This window comes from Aphelocoma coerulescens, chromosome 20 (genome assembly GCF_041296385.1).
Source record: "Aphelocoma coerulescens isolate FSJ_1873_10779 chromosome 20, UR_Acoe_1.0, whole genome shotgun sequence".
Taxonomy (NCBI): Eukaryota; Metazoa; Chordata; class Aves; order Passeriformes; family Corvidae; genus Aphelocoma; species Aphelocoma coerulescens.
The window spans coordinates 1,691,470-1,709,853 of NC_091033.1; the positions used below are offsets into that span (position 1 = coordinate 1,691,470).

An 18,384-nucleotide genomic window follows, 5' to 3' on the forward strand; every position below is an offset into this window, starting at 1 on the left:
GCACTGGCACAGCAGTGGTGGAGTCACCATCCCTGGGAAGTGTTCAAAACACTTGTGGATATGGCACTTGGGGACATGGGTTAGTGGTGGGCTTTGCAGTGCTGGGTTAGCAGTTGGACTCAGTGATGCCAGAGGGCTTTTCCAACCAAAATAATTCCATGATTTGCAGGGGAACTGAGCCCAGATGGCTGATTAGGGGTGTGAGTGCTGTCCAGATGTGTCTCCTGCCTCCCACATCCTGTGCATGCACAACCACAGATGCTCCTCCCTGTTCCCCAACCCTCTGCCAAAACTCTTTCCCTCCCCAAGCCCCAGCAGCCAACGTGGAGGGCTGGGGGATGCTCTGGGAGCCAGCAGAACTGTGCAGGGTCATGTCAGAGAGAGGTGGCACCCATTTTGGAAGCCCCCCCTGTGCTGTGCCTGCTGCTGCTGTCCGGTGTCAGCCTGGAACTGGCAGCACCGAGCTCAGCAGTGCTGAGCCAGCAAGGAGAGGGCTGTGGGACAGGGGCAGCCAGGTGGGAAGAGTGTGGGACAGAAGCAGAGTGGAGAGGGTGGCAGGAAGGAGGGACAGGGCTGAGCAAACAGCCCATTCATCCCAGGGGATCTCTTCCAATTCTTGCCTCATCCTGTGGACCTTGACTGGGACGCCTCTGCAGCTCAGACCACTGCAGGGAGATGTTAGGTCATGCCCATATCTCGGGGGGGAAGGCCTGGAGCCAGGCAGGAAGGCTGCCAGTGCCCCCTCCCCACTGCCCACTCTGCCCAGAGCTGGGATGCGCCTGTCTCCCACTGAGCCCACCCCGGTGCTCTGGCAGCTTTGCCCACAGCAGATGAGCTGAGGCTGCTCTGAACTCCCCTTGGTGCCAGAGCTGGTGCTGAAAGGCACCGTCCCATTGGGCCTGACCCTGGCTTTCCCATGGGGACAGGACGTGCTGCCTGCACAGACAGCCCTGGGCAGGTGCTGCATTCCTCCTGCCTGCTCTGGCATCTGCCTTGCTCCATGTACAGGTACCACCATGTCTAGGAACACCAAGGTATCACCTTTTCTAACCAGTTCCCAAAATTACCCCCAGGATGGCACCTCTCAGCTCCTCACACCTTGTGTTACACCTGAGCCTCGCCTGGGACTGGCCAGAGCCGGGAAGGGCACAGGCTGCCTTGGAGAAAATGATGCAAAGTGATGCAGATCAAGTGACTTGGAGCATCATGGAAATGCTGCCACGGCTCAGCACAGGCATGCTGGGGGCTCTGGGGCTTGGGAAGGCTCGTTAGTGCCTTAAAACTCAGTGCAAGACCTGTTTGTACCCCAAAGCTAGGGATGTTGGGGCCTCTCTATGTGTCATCACAGAGTCCCAGACCATTTTGGGTTGAAAGGACCTTAAAGCCCATCCAGTCCCACCCCCGGCCATGGGCAGGGACACCTTCCACTAGACCAGGCTGCTCCAAACCCCGTCCAGCCTGGCCTTGGACACTTCCAGGGATCCAGGGGCAGCCACAGCTGCTCTGGGCATCCTGTGCAAGCGCCTCACTAACCTCTAAGATCTTCCTGGAGCCTTCTCTTTTCCAGGTTGAACATTCCCACCTCTCTCAGCCTGTCTCCAGAGCAGTGGGCCTTCAGCCCTTAGAGCATCTCCGTGGCATCCTCTGGACTTGCTCCAGCAGCTCCATGTCTTTTTGTGCTGAGGGCCCCGGAGCCAGAGGCAGCTCTGCAGGAGCAGCCTCACGAGAGCAGAGCAGAGCAGGGGGAATTTGCTCCCTTAACCTGCTGGTCACACCTCCTTTGATGCAGCGCCCAGAGCCCGTCTGCCATTCCAGCACCCACATCAGCTGCTGCCCATCCTCTCGGGCACAAGGCCCCAAAAGTCATGGACGACCACGGCTGGGATGCAGGTACCCGAGCCCAGCGCCCGACATGCTCGACAGCCCCCAGGCAGTGCCAGCAGTGTCCCCTGTCCCCCGCTGGCTCGCGCCCCGTGCCCCCCACGCCGCTGCACTCACTGCTGTTGGTGGGCAGGGTCCTGCTGCCGCTGAGGCTGCCCGTGGGCGGCGGGGAGATGGAGCGGACGGAGCCCGTGTCGTCTTCCTGGGAGCAGCCCGCCTGGATGGCGCGGAGGTAGCTGTGGCTCCGGGATCGGAAGTAGCTGGGCAGAGGCAGGTCCAGCACCTCCGCAGCCGCCGACTCGGCCTCGCTGTAGGTGGAGTCGCAGACGGGCTCGTACTGCTCCCCCAGCTCCGGCTCGGGTGCCTGCACGGGGACAGGGGCAGCCCCAGTCAGCCCCCGCCTGCGGCCACCCTTCCCTTCCCTCCCCTCCTGCTCCTCGCCCTCCGGCCACTCCTGCGTGGTCCCGCTCACGGCAGCGGGACGGGAGGTGCAGTGGTCAGTGGTCAGCGGTCAGTAGTCAGTGGTCAGTGCTGCTGGAGCACAGGGTGCCCGGGGCTCTCTGCTGAGGGAGGGAAGAGGGGCCCCTCCTTGGAGGTGAGACACCGCCACAGTGCCTGTGAAACACCCCCAGTCCTGCTGCTGAGAGCACATGTGGCCAAAATCCCCGTCCAGCCTCTGCCAGGGCCCCTGTCCCAGCACAGCTGGGACACCCCAGCCTCAGGTGTGAGACCCACCACGGCAGCTTGCTCCTCGGGGGGCAACACTGGGAGACAGCAGGGGAGAGGTGTGGGCTTGGGGACAGCCCCCACGCTTGCCTAGGCTGGGTCTCGGAATCCATGCCAGCCCCATTCCTGGTGAGGGCCAGGAGAGAGCTTGGCTGTGGCCAGGGGTGAGCTCTGCCACTGCCCCCACCTCCCTGCCCCCTGCTCACAGCTCTGCCTCGCTCTCCCGTGGCAGCTGCTGGGCAAACTTGGTCTTGGGAGAGGCTCAGCCAGGTCAAATCAGACCCAGCCCAGAGCAGACTGTTCTGAAATACAGGTGAGATGCTGAGACTGGCCCTGCTGCCCACATCCATCTCTCCTGGCCCTTTCTTTCTCCTGGCACTCAAGGACATTGCTTCTGCCCAGCATCTGAGTCCATGAGGTTTAGCTCAAGAAGTTCATCTGCCTTCCCTCTAAAACTGACGGTCCCTAAGGCCCTGCTGGGCTCAGGACTCAAGCTCTCCAGCTGCCCTGCAGTGCCCAGGGCAGGAGTGCTGTCTCCTCCTCCTCTTTTCCTTCTCCTGATGCTGGCCTGGGCATGGGCTGACCCCAGAGCCTGCCTCACACCCTGCTGTGGGTGTCCAGGCTGGCCCCAGAAAGCTCCGTGAGGAAGGATGAGAGAAATGCCAGTGGGACAATACCTGCTCTCCATGGGTAAATATCTGAGGGATAAGTGAGGGGGGTCCAAAGATCTGGAAGAAAGAGTTGGAGAAGGTTAAAGGCTAAGAACAGGGGAGCCCCTCACACAGACAGTCACTGCACAGGAACCGAGGACAAGGGGAGCGGGGCACCCGTCCCCTGGGGCCACCGCTGCTGACACTTCAGTACAAACTGCAGAGCTCGTAAGATGCCAAGCGAGGCCACACAGGCCCCTCAGACAGTGGCACGGACACGGCAAAGCTCCACAGGACACCTCAACCACGGGAGAAGCTGCCGAGCATTCGGCCTGCTGTGTGCACCATATATCCATGTATGCCCACAGGGGACACTGGGAACACACTGTTCTGGGACACCCCTCGGCACACAGGGGCAGCTGGACGAGGTGCCCGTGGCTCCCACGGAGCACCTCTGGGTAGCCCCCAGCGCTGGCCAGCACCTCACAGCCCACAGAGTCAGGGGCGTGGGCAGTCCGAGTGCTCCACGTGGGGGAACTGTCCTTCAGCCTGCAGGGCTGGGCTGGCCACCTCGCTGCTGTGTCCCTGCGCCAGAAGAAGCCACACAGAAGCTGTTCTGCCTCCCCAGCAGAGCAAAGCCACGGCAGACACTCGGCAGACGGACAGACCCCGACAGACACTGCCCTGCTGTGGGAGCACGGCCGCCGCCTCCTCCTCCTCTCCGCCCTCAGGGCTCTGCCTGGCACCACCTGCCCAGGATGACCCCCCTCAGGAAGTTCCAAGTGTACCTGAGGAAAGAGGCTTGGCTCTGGGGATGGGCCTGGCCCTCTTGCACAGGGCACAGCTCACAGTGGGGCTTGGCACTGTTGGGGTCACCAGCTCTGTCCCCCTTGATGTGACAGGGGGTGCTGACACACACACCTGCTGATCCCCGGACTGCCAGAGGGCTGCAAGGTGGAGCTGGAGGATTTGTCTGTCACAGTTGGGGTGCTTCCATGTGGGAAGACACTGGGGTCTGGCTGGACACACAAGGAAGCTGTTGGAGGTCACACAAAAGTGGGGGCAGGGCAGGAACTACCTCTGGCATTGAGATGGATGATGCCAGAGTGCCAGCATGCACTGGCAGATGAACCAGCTCCATCCTGGATCAACAGACATGCAGTTGGCCTCTGCAGTGGGAGGCCTCTCAATCCCAACCAGCTGCAGCTGAACTCTCTGGTTTTCAGGGCAGTGGCAGAGTGCACGTGATGGCAGCAGCCTCACATGTGAGCGGGTGCTGTGGCAGTCGGTGTGCCCCCAGCATCCCATTGCCACCAGTCTGGCTCCGGGCTGGCTGCCTGGGCAGCTCCTGGCGCATGATGGGCTGCTCAGACCCTTCAGCTCCAAGTCCCTCCTGATGTCTCCATGGGGGTGCTGCACTCAGCTCCTGGAAGCAGCTCTAGACATGGATAGAGCACAGACCCAGTCTCCAGCAGCGACCTGGCTTCAGCACGGACTGACACGCAAAGGACAAGGCCACAACAGTCCTGACCCCGCTGTGCACTGACACACCCAGCACGTTGCTGCTGCACGAGGGACAGGACTGACCACAGGGAACAGCAATGCCCAGCAATGCCCCTGCTCCCCCCTGGCTCCTCTCCAAGGGCTCCGACCGCTTTGGGGCACCAGGAGACTCCAGCCAAGGGGCTCAGAGCCCCCCACACCTGGATGGGAACATGGGCAGGACATGCCCTTTTACCCCCCTCACCCTGGGGCTCCTGATGCCCACTCCGCTGCTGTGCCCCCCTGCACACACAGAGCAGCTGTGTGGGCACATGTCCCCATGCAGACACACAGGGACAGACGGGACAGAGGCCCAGGGTGACCGGGCTCGCTGGGAAAAGCTGTGGAGCCATCGCTGCCCTGCGGTGAAAGGGCTGAGATGAGCACACGGGACCTCTGCAAAGGCTCATCCCTGCACCAGTTATCTCCGGCCTGTGAGGCAGCTCCAGAGCAATCCCAGCCCTGAGGAGCTCCAGAGTAACCCACAACCACAGCATGGGGAGTTAAACCCATTTTGCATCGACTGCATCCCAAATGTTGGTCAGTGCCTGAGCCCACCCTGTGGCAAGGGGTTTGCCACCCTCTGCTAGCACCTCACAGGCATCCTTGGCTTTGCCATGGGGCCCAGGAATATCCAAGAGAGACGTCTCCAGCTGGCTGGCAGGACAGCCTCCCGAACTACGGGCACCTTGTTCCTGGGTCCAGTCTGCTGCATGAGGGGTGAGGTCCTGAGCTGAGCAGGGTGGCTGTTCCTGGTGACCCTGCAGGGTTCCAGGCTGGACACCACCAGGAGAGGTTGGCCCTGGCTCTGGACCCACCCAGTGGGCATGACGGGCTTGCAGGAAGGTTGAACAGCCTTGTAGATGGTTCTGGGGGGTGACACAGTGAGACCCTGCACCCAGAGCAGCCCTGAGCTTCTCCCAGCACTGTGGGGCCCCCTCTGGGCTACCATACCTGTGGCAGAGGGATTTTGGCTGCACCAGCAGTGTGAGAGGAGGCAAAGCTCCAGGAAGGAGGTCTAATAGGAATCCTGATTAAAGAGCTGGCCATGACACTTTGGTAAAGCTGCCAGGAACAGCCTGTGCAGTTCCTGGAGCACAGCCAGTGCCTTGTTTTGAAGAGGGAAGAAGATGCTCCTTCTCCCCTGAGCTGGCCTCCTCCCTCGCTGGCCGTGCCAGCACAGTGGGTCAGCACTTCAGCACCTCACCTGGTTGATGCAGCTGGACTCGTTGACACTGTCAGAGATCTGGTTGTATTCTTCCTCCCAGGTCGGGAACTTCGGAGGTAGGAGTATCTCGACAGAGTCCAGGCGGTCCAAGCTCCTGCCAGCAGAGAGAGGGTGTGAGGGTGTGCCCACAGCAGGGGCAGTGCTGGGGCAGTGCTGGAGCAGAGCCAGACCACCCTTGCCCATGGCCAGACCACCCCTGCCCACAGCCCCTCTGCCAGGCACAGGCACAGGCAGCACGGAGACGATGCTGGGCACTGCATCCACTGCCGGGCTCCTGGAGAAGGCAGCGCTTCCCCACCCTGCCGGCCCCTGGCTCGGGTGTGGCACACAGGGACAGGGCTGCGGGGTGCAGTGGAAGGAGAGGGGACAAGGTTTTGGGTTCTGCTGCCCCCAGGAATGCACTGCAGGTGCCAAGTCAGTCCAGCTGAGCCCCAGGGAGCATGTGGGATCTGTGCTGGCCTCCAGCCACAGCACTGCCTGGACTGCCGCAAAAGCAGGGAGAGGCAGGGTGAGAAATGACTTTTAATTTGTATTTTGTGGACTTTGCAACTGGAAACAGCTGCAAGATACATATATTTACAGTTGTATAGAGGAACCCAAAAGATTATCCGGAAGAAATCCAGTGGGAACCCAGCTGGAATGACACCGCTGCACGAGCAGGGGATCAGTATTTCCAGTGCAGCTTTGCTGGGAGAAACTCTGCCACGAGGTCCTGGGCACAGCAGCAGGCTCTGCACAGGGGGAGAGCAGGGCTCTCACTGAACCTGACCCAGCCCAGCCCTCAGCTGAGACCAGGCACACGGGGCTGGGAGGGATGGGGAAGGATGGGGCTCCCCTGGGGCTCTGTCCCACCATGAGACCGTGTATGAAGGAGTGCTGGTCACAGGTTGGGTGCACATGGTGAGGGACATCGTCAGCCACAGAAGCCTAGGACAGCTGTGGGGCCTCTCCCTCTGGAATTGCCTGTGACCCCAACAGAGGCCCTCATGGTGCCGCTTCCCCCACACCTGCCAGGGCCGTGGGTACAGAGGTCTGATCATCACCTGCCTGGGGACAGCAGAGCTGAGGGCGCTGCACACCCTGTGCAGTGTGTGGGCATCCCACAGGGACTCTGAAGTGTCCATCCCGGGATGGGATGGGATGGGAGTGGGGAATTGTCCCCCTTCTGCCAGGGGAGATGGAGGGGACACCCAGGCCACGCGGGGACCAAGGGCCATGGGACACCCCTAGCCCTGTGCTCTCTGCTGACCGCCGGCTTTCCCTCGTGCTGAGGGCTTTGTCTGTGAGCTCGCACCATGAGCCAGCCACGTCCTGGGGTGGGCAGCGTCCCTATGCCACCCACCGGCCTTCACCCCGCCTGCCCACGGGGAAACCGAGTCACAGAGCGGCCGACAGGGGCAGCGACCCTCGCAGAAGGACGGCTCGTGGCTTGCTCTGTGCCTTGCCCCGGCTCGGTCTGTCCCTGCGGCCGCCCCGTCCCAGCCACAGCCCGGGGTCCCTCGGCTGCTGGAGCCCGGGGCTGCGGTGGGCGGCCAGGGCCGGTCAGCAGGTGGCGGCCGCGCTCCGCGCTATCCCGGCTCCATCCCGGCTCCATTCCGGGTCTATCCCGGCTCCATCCCGGGTCTATCCCGGCTCCATCCGGGCGCTATCCCGGCTCCATCCCGGCGCTATCCCGGCACTCTCCCGGGTCTATCCCGGCTCCATCCCGGCGCTATCTCGGCTCCATCTTGGCACTATCCCGGCTCCATCCCGGCTCCATCCCAGCACTCTCCCGGGTCTATCCTGGCTCCATCCCGGGTCTATCCCGGCTCCATTCCGGCACTCTCCCGGGTCTATCCCGGCTCCATCCCGGGTCTATCCCGGCTCCATCCCGGCACTCTCCCGGGTCTATCCCGGCTCCATCCCGGCGCTATCCCGGCTCCATCCCGGGTCTATCCCGGCGCTATCCCGGCTCCATCCCGGCGCTATCTCCGCCTCCGGCTTCAGCCCTGCTTTTATTCTCCGCTCCGTCCCGGCGGTGTCCTCGACTTCGGCTTCAGCCCTGCTTTTATTCCCAGTTCCGGCTTTATCCCCGCTTTTATTCCCGGCTCCATCCCCGGCTCCGGCTCCGCTCCCGGCTCCATCCTCGGCCCCGGCTTCAGCCTCGCTTTTATTCCCGGCTCCATCCCCAGCTCCATTCCTGGCTCCAGCCCCAGTCCCGGCTCCATTCTCGACTCTATCCCTGGTTTCAGCCCCGGCTCCAGCCCCGGCTCTATCCCCGGATCCGGCTCTAGTCCCGGTTCTATCCCCAGCTCCAGTTCCGGCTGCAGCCCTGGCTCCATTCCCGGTTCTGGCTCCGGTTCTGTCCCTGGCAGGGTGCCGCTGCGGAGCCCCCTCCGCCCCGCAGGGTTCTGCCCCGCAGAGCTCCTGTAGGGACGGGTCCTGCCCAGAGCCCCCCGCGGCCGCATCCTTGCGGTCCCGCTGCTTCCCAGACCTTTCCCAGCATTGTCCCGGCTCTGGCTGCGCCCAGGGCTCAGGGCAGGCCACATCCCGATGGACGTGGTCTGGATGGACAATGCCCAGGGCAGAAGGAGCCCCAGACTCTCTATGTGGTATTTTTCACCAGAGACCCCATGGCCCCACTCTGCTCCCCTGAGGTGGATGTGAAGGCTTGGAACAGGGATGGATCCAGAGCAGGCATTTCCAGGGCTCCCCAGAGCTGATTTTGTCACCATCTCCCAGCAGAAAGCAGCACCTGATGTCAGTGTGAAGGCTCTGTGAGGGGTCCCCACACTGCCTGCATCCCACTTCCCTCTGTGTGCTGAGCCTCAGCAATTCACCCCCAGTGGCTCCTGCTCCTTCCTGTCCCTCCGAACCACTCACAGCCGCCCGAGCTGCAGCATTCGGAGCACTGACAGCCCCCAGGTGCCTTGTCCTGGGATGTGCAGCAGCTGCTGAGGACACAGCATCACTGCCCGGGTCACACAGAGCCCGTCCTGCAGGAGCCGCCTCTGGCCCAGTAAAGCTCCTGCTCTGCTCCCCCGGCTTGGTCTGGTTCAAACCACTGTGAGTCTTCCCCCGCTCAATACCTGGTGCCAAACCTCTCTGCTCCTCAGGATATCATCCAGCCCAGTGTGCCAACCTTCTGGCTGGTCACAGGGTCCCTGGAAACCTCTGGAGCAGAGCGGCTCCAGGCACAGCCCCAGCGGGCCGAGTGTCCTCAGCCATGCCGGGTGAGCAGCTTCCAGGTCCAAGTGGCATCTTGGCGTTGGGATCTCTGCATTCCCCCAGAGCAGAAGATGCTCAGAGAGGAAATCCCCACAGCTCCATCAGACAAGTGCTCTCCCCATGGCTGAGGGGAGCAGCTCCTAACACCAGGGCTACTGGGAATCACCAGGATGGGGAGCTCTCTCCGTTCCTCTGCCACATCTTCTCCTGTCCCGCTTGTCTCCTCATCTCTCTGTTAGAGCTGGGGTGCAGGAGCCCTGCTTGGCTCTGATCCCATACGGGGCCTCTGTGGGATGCTGCTGCTGGCCAGACCCCAAGGGCTGCTCCAGGGTGGCCCTGAGGACCCGCGCAGAGCTCCCAGAGGAGCTCCAGCGTTACCTTTGTGTGGTGCTCTGCTCACTCAGGGACTGTTGGGTGGCCTTGAGGTAACTCTGCCTCCGAGCTGCAGTTTTCGGGGATGGTTTGGGGCTGGTTTCTGAGTCTTCACTGTCATCATCCCCCATGGCTTTGATGTAACTCCCGCTCCGCATGCGCCGGCACGGGATCTCGCTGTCCTTGTCCCGGGACAGCGTGTTGTTCCACTCCCCCTGAGGCACCTGAAGGAGGAAGAGGAGTGTGAGCAGATATGAGGGATGGCACACGCCCATGATCCTGGGACCTGTAGGATCGTGGGGAACTGGGGAGATTGTTGGACCTTCCCCTGGAGTGTAGTGGGAATAAGCAACACAATTCCTTCACAGCCCTCCCTTACCAGTTCATGCCAGGCAGCCCTTGACTTGGTGGCCTCTGTTTTAGCACATCACAGCCATTCCCCACCACTGGACACCTCCATCCCAGACATGCTCCCATAGCCAGGACAAGCTGCACAACGCCAGGCATAACAGGGGGAGAGGGACAGTCTCACTGGGCCTGTGTGGGGCACTGGGAGAGGGCTGGACGCGGCTGTTCATCGCACAGACCACGCCACTGAACATAAAGTGCTGTTGTGGAGCAGGGCTTGGGGGGTCAGAGCCCAGGCCTTCATGGGCTCTTTAAGGTTTCTGAGTTGAATGTGACTCTGAATGGCTGAAATTACTTTCTGGAACCAAGTCAGGCTCTCACAAGTCCCTCTAGAGCAGCTTGGGCACACAAACCTTTTGCTGGCCTCTCTGCAGAGAGATGAACAGCACCTTGGGCATAAAAAGCACTTCTAACCCCACCAAGATGACAGCTCCACAGTTAATTTAAAGCAGACATGGCCTCTTGTTCCCTCACTAGAGCTGATGGTCCCATGGGAGGCTTAAAGCACTGAGCAGCCACAGTAGCCACCACCCCGCCTGCCCATCCTGCGAAGAGTTTGTGGTTTGGGGATTGAGGCAGAGCCAAAGTGCCCAGGACTGACCAGGACAAGGCACATGTGGTGTGGGACAGGTCAGGAGAAAGATGGGGAAGCCCGAGTTTCCAGGAGCAAGCCTTGGCTTTGTGGCTCACTTGGATTGCAGCTGGCCTTTGTCCGGCCCTCGAGGACACGGCCGAGAAGCAGCCAGGCCAGACGTGAGGACGCAGCAGTGTCCATGCCACGCCAGTGCCAGGGCAGCCCAGACTGCTCCAGCAGCAGCTGGGGATGCTGCGGGGAGCAGTGAGAGGTCTTGTGCTGAGCACAGCTTGTGCTGAGGACAGCGTCCACGCTGGCTGTGCTAAATGGAGCTGCTGGAGCTGCCCAGGGAGCCGTGGGACTGAGCAGCCACAGCTCACACAGGGCTCTGGGGACACAGGGCTGTGCTGCAGCTGCCATGAGCCAGAGCCATGTGGTGCCTGTTCCATCCCTGCTCCCAGCAGGGCTCTCCTGGGAGCCAGAGCCAGTCTGGGGCTGTGTGTGGTGCTGCTGGGGTGCAGCACCTTCAGGTGAGGCTCAGCTCTGCAGGCTGTGTCCAGGTCAGGCTCAATCCACACACCACAGCCGAGGGCTTTCTCCTGCCCGAAGGAGCTGAGGCTCAACCCATGTCCCGCCAGCCTGCTCCGTGTGTCCACTCTGGAACAGACCCCAAACCACCCTTGGGGCTTTGGTGACAGACCCCTGCTCGGAGTGCGCCCATGACCCAGCACCCACATTCCTGGGGGATGTGGATCAGAGCCAGGGCTGATCCAGGTGTGTGAGATCAAGCTGGGGACCGAAGTGGAGTGAGTCTTCCACATGAGGCACACACACTGGCCAGGCCTCCCTGGCCCCACTTGCTGCTGGCGTGGATCTTGCCAGCCCTTTCCACTCTGCTCCTGCCATCTCCGTGCCTGGCCATGGCTCCCAGGCTGGCTGCTCACACAGCTGTACAGCTCAGGGGCTGTGGGTGTCATCTGCCAGGTCCTTGTAAATAAATGCAAGAGCTGAGAACCCTTTCCCTGCCGGGTGTGAGTGCTGCCTCTGCCCCAGCCTCTGTCTGTACTGGTGGCCTTGAGGCCAGGAGGGGCCCTGCTGGCTCCAGCTGAGTCCTGCCACAGGAAGGATCCCACAGGTCACTGGGATGCCTGGCTCTGACCCTTTCTAAAGGGTCAGACAATCACTTTTATATCTGTCACCTTGGTGTCACGGCTGGCTAGAGACTGCATTTTACTGCCTGCCTTCTCCTCAAGGTGAGCTGCAGCTCCTGCCTGTGGGGTCTGGGCCAGCATGGGGCTGGTGAAGGGCCAGGCAGGGCTGGTGAAGGGCAGGCAGGGCTGGTGAGGGCAGGCAGGGCTGGTGAAGGGCAGGCAGGGCTGGTGAGGGCTGGCAGGGCTGGCTGCAGCCCCTGGCTGAGGAGGACAGGGCCAGCCACCAGCCAAGTGGGCCATGCAGGACAGGGACTGCAGGACAGGGACTGCCCAGCTGTGCAGGGCCAGCGCTGGATGGTGTGGGGCAGTGAGGGTGCTGGGCTCAGCCAAGGACAGAGAGGGCTTTAAGACCTCAGGATCCTGCAGCTGCTCTGGGGCAGCTCAGGGGCACGGGCTGGGGGCTGCTCAGTTCTGCCGTGGCTGCTGCATTTGCCCCCTGGCCTTGGGCTCTCTGGGCACGGCAGCACAAAGACAGTCCCAGTGTGTCTCTCCCTGCTGGTGCAGCCCCAGCACTGCCTGCCCCACACGGACCTGTCCCTCTCCCAGGAACAGCCTCCCTGTGGCATCACGACAGCTCTTGGTCCTGGCCAAGCTGCCTTAATCCTCCTTTCCCTGCCTCTCCTCTGCTTTGCGCCTTGGCAAGGCAGCAGGATACAGAGCTGCTCTCAAGGTGCTCCACATTCCAGTTCAGCAGTCAAGGGGAAGGAATTCACCCTCTGAATCGGCTGCCCCACTTTGGAGCGTGTCCCACCTGCAAAGACAAGCAGGTGCCCTCGGGGACCTGCAAAAGCAGTACAGGTCCTTTGGGTGCTGTTCAGAGCCCTCTGGGGTGCTTCTCTGCAGCAGGATGTGAGGAGCCTGTCCCATAGTCTGAAGCTCTGCGATGGGGATGGCGAGCCCAGAGCAGCATTTGTGATCAAGGACAGACTGGACAGTGGCCAGTGCAGCCCGTCGGTGGCAGCAGAGTTCCTAGCAGGTGACACCCGGGGCTCTGAGCACAGCCTGTGTGTCACGCCCAAGGGGGCATGAGGGCACCCAGAGCAGCTCCAGAGGCTCCTCACAGGCAGTGGGGCTCTGCTGCTGCCCTTCCTGCTGCTCTCCCAGGTGCGGCCTTGGCTCTGCCCATGGTGCTTTGGGTGGTGTGGAAGGGGGGGGGCAGTAAGAGGATGCCCAGGTCTGGAGACTTCATGGGGACTTGGGGATGCACCTGCCCTGAGGCTGCACGGAGGTGAGGAGGGGGCAGCAGGGGGCAGGGGGCAGAGGGGGCAGGGATGGTCTGCCAGGCTGCAGGACGTGGGTCCTTCCTTGTGCCCAGTCATGGTCCATGCGGTGCCAAGCGGCGCAGGGATGTGGGATCCAGGCATGTGTCCATCCCTGGAGCTGGGCTCCACTCACCCCTGCATTGTCCCCTAGGGCTGCCCAGTCACCGGCCAGCAGTGCTGCCCGGGACAAAGAGGGGAAAGGGAAAGGGCAGAGGGAGGCTTCCCTCGGGCATCCCCCATCCCTGGAGCACTAACAGAGCGGGGACTGGGGAAAGAGGAAAGCTCCACTCCCGGGCTCTGGCAGGAGCTGCGGCGCTCCCTCTGCTCGGGGCACGTCAGGGGGAAGAGACTCGAGGAGCAAACGGGGGTTCACCACACAAGTGCCAGCTCTGCCATGCAGCCAGCCCCGCACACACGGACATGCAGCACAGGAAGGCCCTGCTGAGCGCTCCAGGGGTGCATGGGCCATGCACAGGCTCCACTGCTGCGGGCACACCACCATGTCCTCGAGAAAGCTGGAGCCAGGCTGTCCCTCTGGCAGGGCACCCTCTGGGGGACCTGGGCTGTATTCCTGCCCCATAGCAGCTCGGTGGGGCTGGCGTGAGGCGCTCAGCATCGTGGAGTGGCTGGCACTGAACAGGCCACCCACTCTGGATTATGAATTATTTTCAGGGCTCCTGGGGGTTAAGGATGCCCTGGTGTGGTCTGACTGTAGGTGGGGTTGGGGAGGCTGATCTGGATGATGCATCAGGTTAATGGTGACTGTTCCCTGGGAGCCCCCACGCTGCCCATCCCTTCGGTGCTGTCTGCAGATCCACAGCTCCTGCTCACTCCTGCCTGGGGCATCTCCCACCCCAAAGAGCTTCCCAGCCTCTTTCCTTGTGCTCTCAGCTGCATATGGGGCCCATGGGGACAGGGGGACAGGGGATGGGGAGCATGGCCTCCCTCCTTGGGGACTGTGCTCTAAGGGTGGAGCTGTGTCACCCTAGGGACTGATCCTGAGAGACCCCTACCCTGATGGGACAGGGCTGGGCCTGGAGCTGGGTGATCACCAGCTCCAACATCTGGGTATGGATGTTTCCAGGGCCTGGAAACATCACATGGATCCCCAATAGTTCCAGATGAATCCCCAAAATACCCAGACCCTTCAAATGGGGCAGGAGAGGTGAATAGCCTTGGGGGCTTACCCAGCCTGCAGGTTGCGGTGTCCTGTTTCTCCCCATCTCACTCCTCCTCCCCTCCCTCATGTCCCCTCACCTCTGGGACCCACTGGGCATTTCTGCGTGGCAGCTGCCCCCTCTGCAGCAGGGCAGGCCCCCTGTGCCCCCCCCAGGCACTGGGAAAGCAGATCCTTGCTGTTCCTCCCCACGGCACATGGAGGGAGTGGGCTCGCCCTGTCCCCAGGTGTGACTGGGGACATGTGGCCTTGCAAAAGGACGTTTCCCACTCACAAGCTCCAGAGGTGACTTCTCCATCACCCTTCCTGTGCCCAGGAGAGGTTGGGATACAATGACCGCATCCTCCTGTGAGGTGCCTGAGCCCTGTGCCCCGATTTTGGGGCTGGCACCGGACACCTGGGACAGGGTGAGCCCAAGCACCTGTGACCTGTTGGCTTATGGGGGCACTGGGCACTGTGTTTTCGGGGCTGGGTGCCTGGGGTCTTGCTTCTGGTGGTGAGCTGCTGGTGAACCGAGCCCAGGGGCTGCCCAGGCACTGGGGATGTTGTTCACACCCCGGTGTCCCCCAGTGCCCCTCCAGCTGTGCCAGTCGTGGCTGTTGGCTGCTCCCTACCTGCTCCAAGTCCGGTGGCGCAGGCTGCTGCCCCTGGCCAGTGGTCCCAGGAGGATCAGAGTGGGAGGGAGCTGGGCAAAAGCTTCTCCTCAAAACAAGATCCCTACCTGGGCGCTGCCTGCGTCGGTCGGCCCGGGGCTGAGGGGCTGGTCCCACCTCCGCGGGGACTCGCTCGGCTGCCGCGGGGCACCCGTGTCCTCCCAGCCGAGCGGTGGGGCTGCCCAGCTGCTGGCCAGGCCCGTGCCACCCAGCTGTGCCCACAGCCCTGCGTCAGGCTGTCGAGAAACGGAGGCTCATTACATGGGGGGAATGAGCAGGGCAGCTGTGCACCCCAGAGCCCAGGGGCTGTCGGGGCTGCCTGCCGGGCTCTGCGTTGCAGCCTGAGGGAAGCAGGACCCTTGGAGAGCTTGGCTGCAGCTCTTTAACCTCAAATGCTTAAGTGGAAGGAGCAGGGGAAAAGAAAAAGAAACCAGGCCAAGACCATTTTCCCTGCTGGTGTTCCTGATGCAGTCAGTTCAGTCCCTTGGAAATTTGATTTGCAGCCCTGGCCAGCAAGGTATTGGAAGCCGAGTGTGCTTCAATAATTCATTGCTTTTCAAAGCCTCTAAGCCCGCTGGGCACAGCCAGGGAAGCCCCTGGCACCTCTGCATTAAAAGGATGCTGGAGATCTACATACACAGACCAATCCCCTCCTCCCCCCACCCAGGCCTGGCTTATTTGTCTCCATTCCTCTCTCCAGGGCACAACCAGGTTCATGCCGTTCCAGCACTGCCTTTGGAACCTGCCACAGCCCTGGAGCTGTCGGTGCCAGGGTTTCAAACCAGCATCAGCCATGCAGGCCATGCAAGCGGGGCTGGCAGTGCCCTGCTGCCCCAGCCCTGCCCCGTGGGGAGCAGCGAGGCGCTGCCGGTCCTACCAGTGCTCCGGGGAAGCTGGGCAGAGCGGGGCTGACTGGGCACGCCGGCACATCCTTGCGATGCGTGGAGATAAGGGCTGAGTGTTAGTTAGTGCTGCTGACCTTCAGCCCCTGGGTTGGTGGCACAGGGGTCTCCATGGGGGCCTGGCGAGCTGTGTCTGGTGTGAGATGTGGCCCCTCAGCATTCCCAGCTGTGTGGGCACTTGGGAAACAGCCACATGTGGCATCTACACCCCTGCCTGCCCAGGAGTGTCCCCCAGTGCCTGCAGGGCCCAGGCAGGCAGTGGGGACACGTGGGGGGCAGGAGATGGGATCACACCCAGCACAGGGGGTGGGGTGGCATGGCATGTCCCCTCCACCCCACACTGCCATGGTCCAGCACAGGGACAGAGCTGCAGCTGTGGGAGATGGACCCCATCAGCACCTGTGTCCCTGCAGGAGGAGTAGGGGTCTGTGCCCAGGGCCCTCCCCAGCCCTCTCCTGGCAGTGTGACCTGAGGCGGCAGCTGAACCATCTGGAGATGTTTGATAAGGTCACACGGGCGCCCACTGAGAGGATGTCCCTGAACTCCTGTGCTCTCCCTGCACAGAGCACCCCGTGTTCCCCCACGGCACCCACCTGCAGGTAGTGGTAGGCCAAGTCCTGGTGGCAGGACTTGGATTTGAGCAAGGCTTTGTCGATGGTGGCGGAGGCCTTCTGGCACACCTCCCGGGCATGGCTGAGCGTCAGCGTGGACCAGGAGCCCCGCTTGATGTAGTTGGAGTCGTTGTTGATGGGGATATTGGTGCAAGGGGTGACCTTGAGGTCGTTATTGCTCTTGGAGGATTTCAGCATGTGCTCGCTGATGGTGTTGTAGGCGTGCATGAAGTACTTTGGCTGGCTGTGGTCGGGCTGCCGGCCCAGCGTCATCAGCCCCATGGGGTTGCGGTAGCTGCAGGTGTCGCTGTCCAGGTTGTCATCAGAGCTCCACCAGCCGGAGATGTTGGACCGGGTCCTGCGCTTGGGCTCGGAGGTCTTCGCCCGGTCCTTGCTCTTGCTCCTCCGGTTTTGCTTGGTGTCATCCGCCCCCTTCTTCCCGTTCACGTTGCCCTTGGTGGGGCCCTCCAGAGACTGGGACTTGGCAAAGAGCTTCTGCACGGAGTGCACGAGGTGCCGGATGCGCCCTGGGCTCTCGCTCCGGTGCTTCGCATCGCTCCGCTGGAACTGGAGGGTGCTGAAGCCGTCCCTGTGGATGGGCAGCTGCTTCTCAAACTGGTCGAGGAGGTTGGCAGGCAGGCGGTTGATCTTTGTGGCTTGGGCATGGCTCGGAAAAGGGTTGTCATCCGGGACCTCGAAGTGGGAGTTGTAATGGATGCGGGGGAAAGTGCTGCTGTTGGAGATCTGGTTGTTGAGCGGAAGGAGACAGTCCCCATGGACGGTGTTCTGGGCCGGGAATCGGGGGTCCATGGCAAAGGAGTCGGTGGGGCTGAGGAGATAAGGGTTCCTGTCCTGGGGGGCATAAAGAGAGTCTTGAGGGGAGTCCAGGTTTTCGGAGAGATGGCGGCTTCTGTTGTCTCCTAAGCCCTTCATGGTCCCAGGGCTTCCTAGACCATGGCTCAGGGACGGTGTGGCAGAGCCCTCGCAGACCTCCCTGCAGCTGGAGGAAGAGGACAGATGCTGAGAGCCCACAGGGAACCCCTCTGGCAGCCCACTCCTCAGCGGGAGCACATCCCCGTCCCCCTCTGAAAGCAAATGCCACCACGGGTAAGGGACAAAGGAGAGAAGCAGGATGGAAGAGGCAGGATGGGAGGGGAAGGGGTGTGAGACCAGGGACTGGAGAGAGCAGGGCCCAGCAGAGGAGGAGGGGCAGGATTCCCTTCCCACTGCAGCTGCAGCGCTCGTGTGCCTCGGTGCCCGGCCACGGGCTGCTTCAACGCTGCTGCTGCTGCTCTGCTGCTGCACGGGGTTATTTAACAGCATCCCCTCCCCAGCAGCGTGACAGAGGCACTGCCAGCAGAGCCCTGCTCTGTCCCATTGGCTCAGGGGGCTGCAGGAAAGCCCGCTGTCAGAGTCCAGCAGCTCCTGGCTGAGCCCAGGCAGCCTGGAGCCGAGCACCCCAGCGCTGCAGGGTGCCCGGTGCTCCCGTGGTGGCAGATCCCGGGGCTGGCACCGCTCCCGCAGCTGTGCTAATGTGACACGATGGCAAACACCTCCTCTCCAGCCAGTGCTGCCTTCCTGGCAGGTTCTGCCCTGGAGCACGGCGTGTCAGTAGCTCTGTAAGAGCTGAGGTGTTTCTGAGCACTCAGAGCCTGACCTGAGAAGCTGTTGGCTGCTCGGCTGATGATTCCTGCTGTGCTGCACCACTCCTGGGGAGCTGTGCCACCTGTGCCACCCTCCAAGCCAGCCCATCTGTCCCCTCTGCCACAGTGATGGGCTGGCGTTGGTCACCTCCTTTCAGCAGGTACAGATCCCTGTGGGGTGGTGGGAGGGCAGCTGGACAGAGGGATCCCCCGAGGGATCCTCACTGAACATCTCCCCAGTGGCCTTGACCCATCCTGCTCGGTTCAGAGGGATCCTCATCTTCACTGTGTTATACAGGGGAAAATGACAAACCTTTTGGGTTTGATTAAAAGAAAA

At 62.1% G+C, this 18,384-nt stretch overlaps 1 protein-coding gene across 5 annotated transcripts in view; it reads right to left on the reverse strand.

The window, feature by feature from the left end:
* Window positions 1-17,352, reverse strand: part of DLGAP4 (DLG associated protein 4) — a 62,861-nt gene extending 45,509 nt beyond the window's left edge. Inside the window, exons 1-6 of one of the 5 annotated variants that reach the window (XM_069034493.1) lie at window positions 16,387-17,352; window positions 14,960-15,127; window positions 9,613-9,830; window positions 6,007-6,121; window positions 3,285-3,335; window positions 1,999-2,245 (exon numbers count right to left, since the gene is read on the reverse strand). In XM_069034493.1, coding sequence (XP_068890594.1) covers window positions 1,999-2,245; window positions 3,285-3,335; window positions 6,007-6,121; window positions 9,613-9,830; window positions 14,960-15,127; window positions 16,387-17,337 — 1,750 coding nt within the window. In that variant the 5' untranslated portion in view covers window positions 17,338-17,352. Of the gene's footprint in view, window positions 1-1,998; window positions 2,246-3,284; window positions 3,336-6,006; window positions 6,122-9,612; window positions 9,831-14,959; window positions 15,128-15,768; window positions 15,823-16,377 lie in introns of all 5 variants that reach the window. The other 4 variants (XM_069034488.1, XM_069034489.1, XM_069034491.1 and 1 more) reach the window with 4 other exon arrangements.
* Between the last annotated feature and the right edge of the window lie 1,032 nt (window positions 17,353-18,384).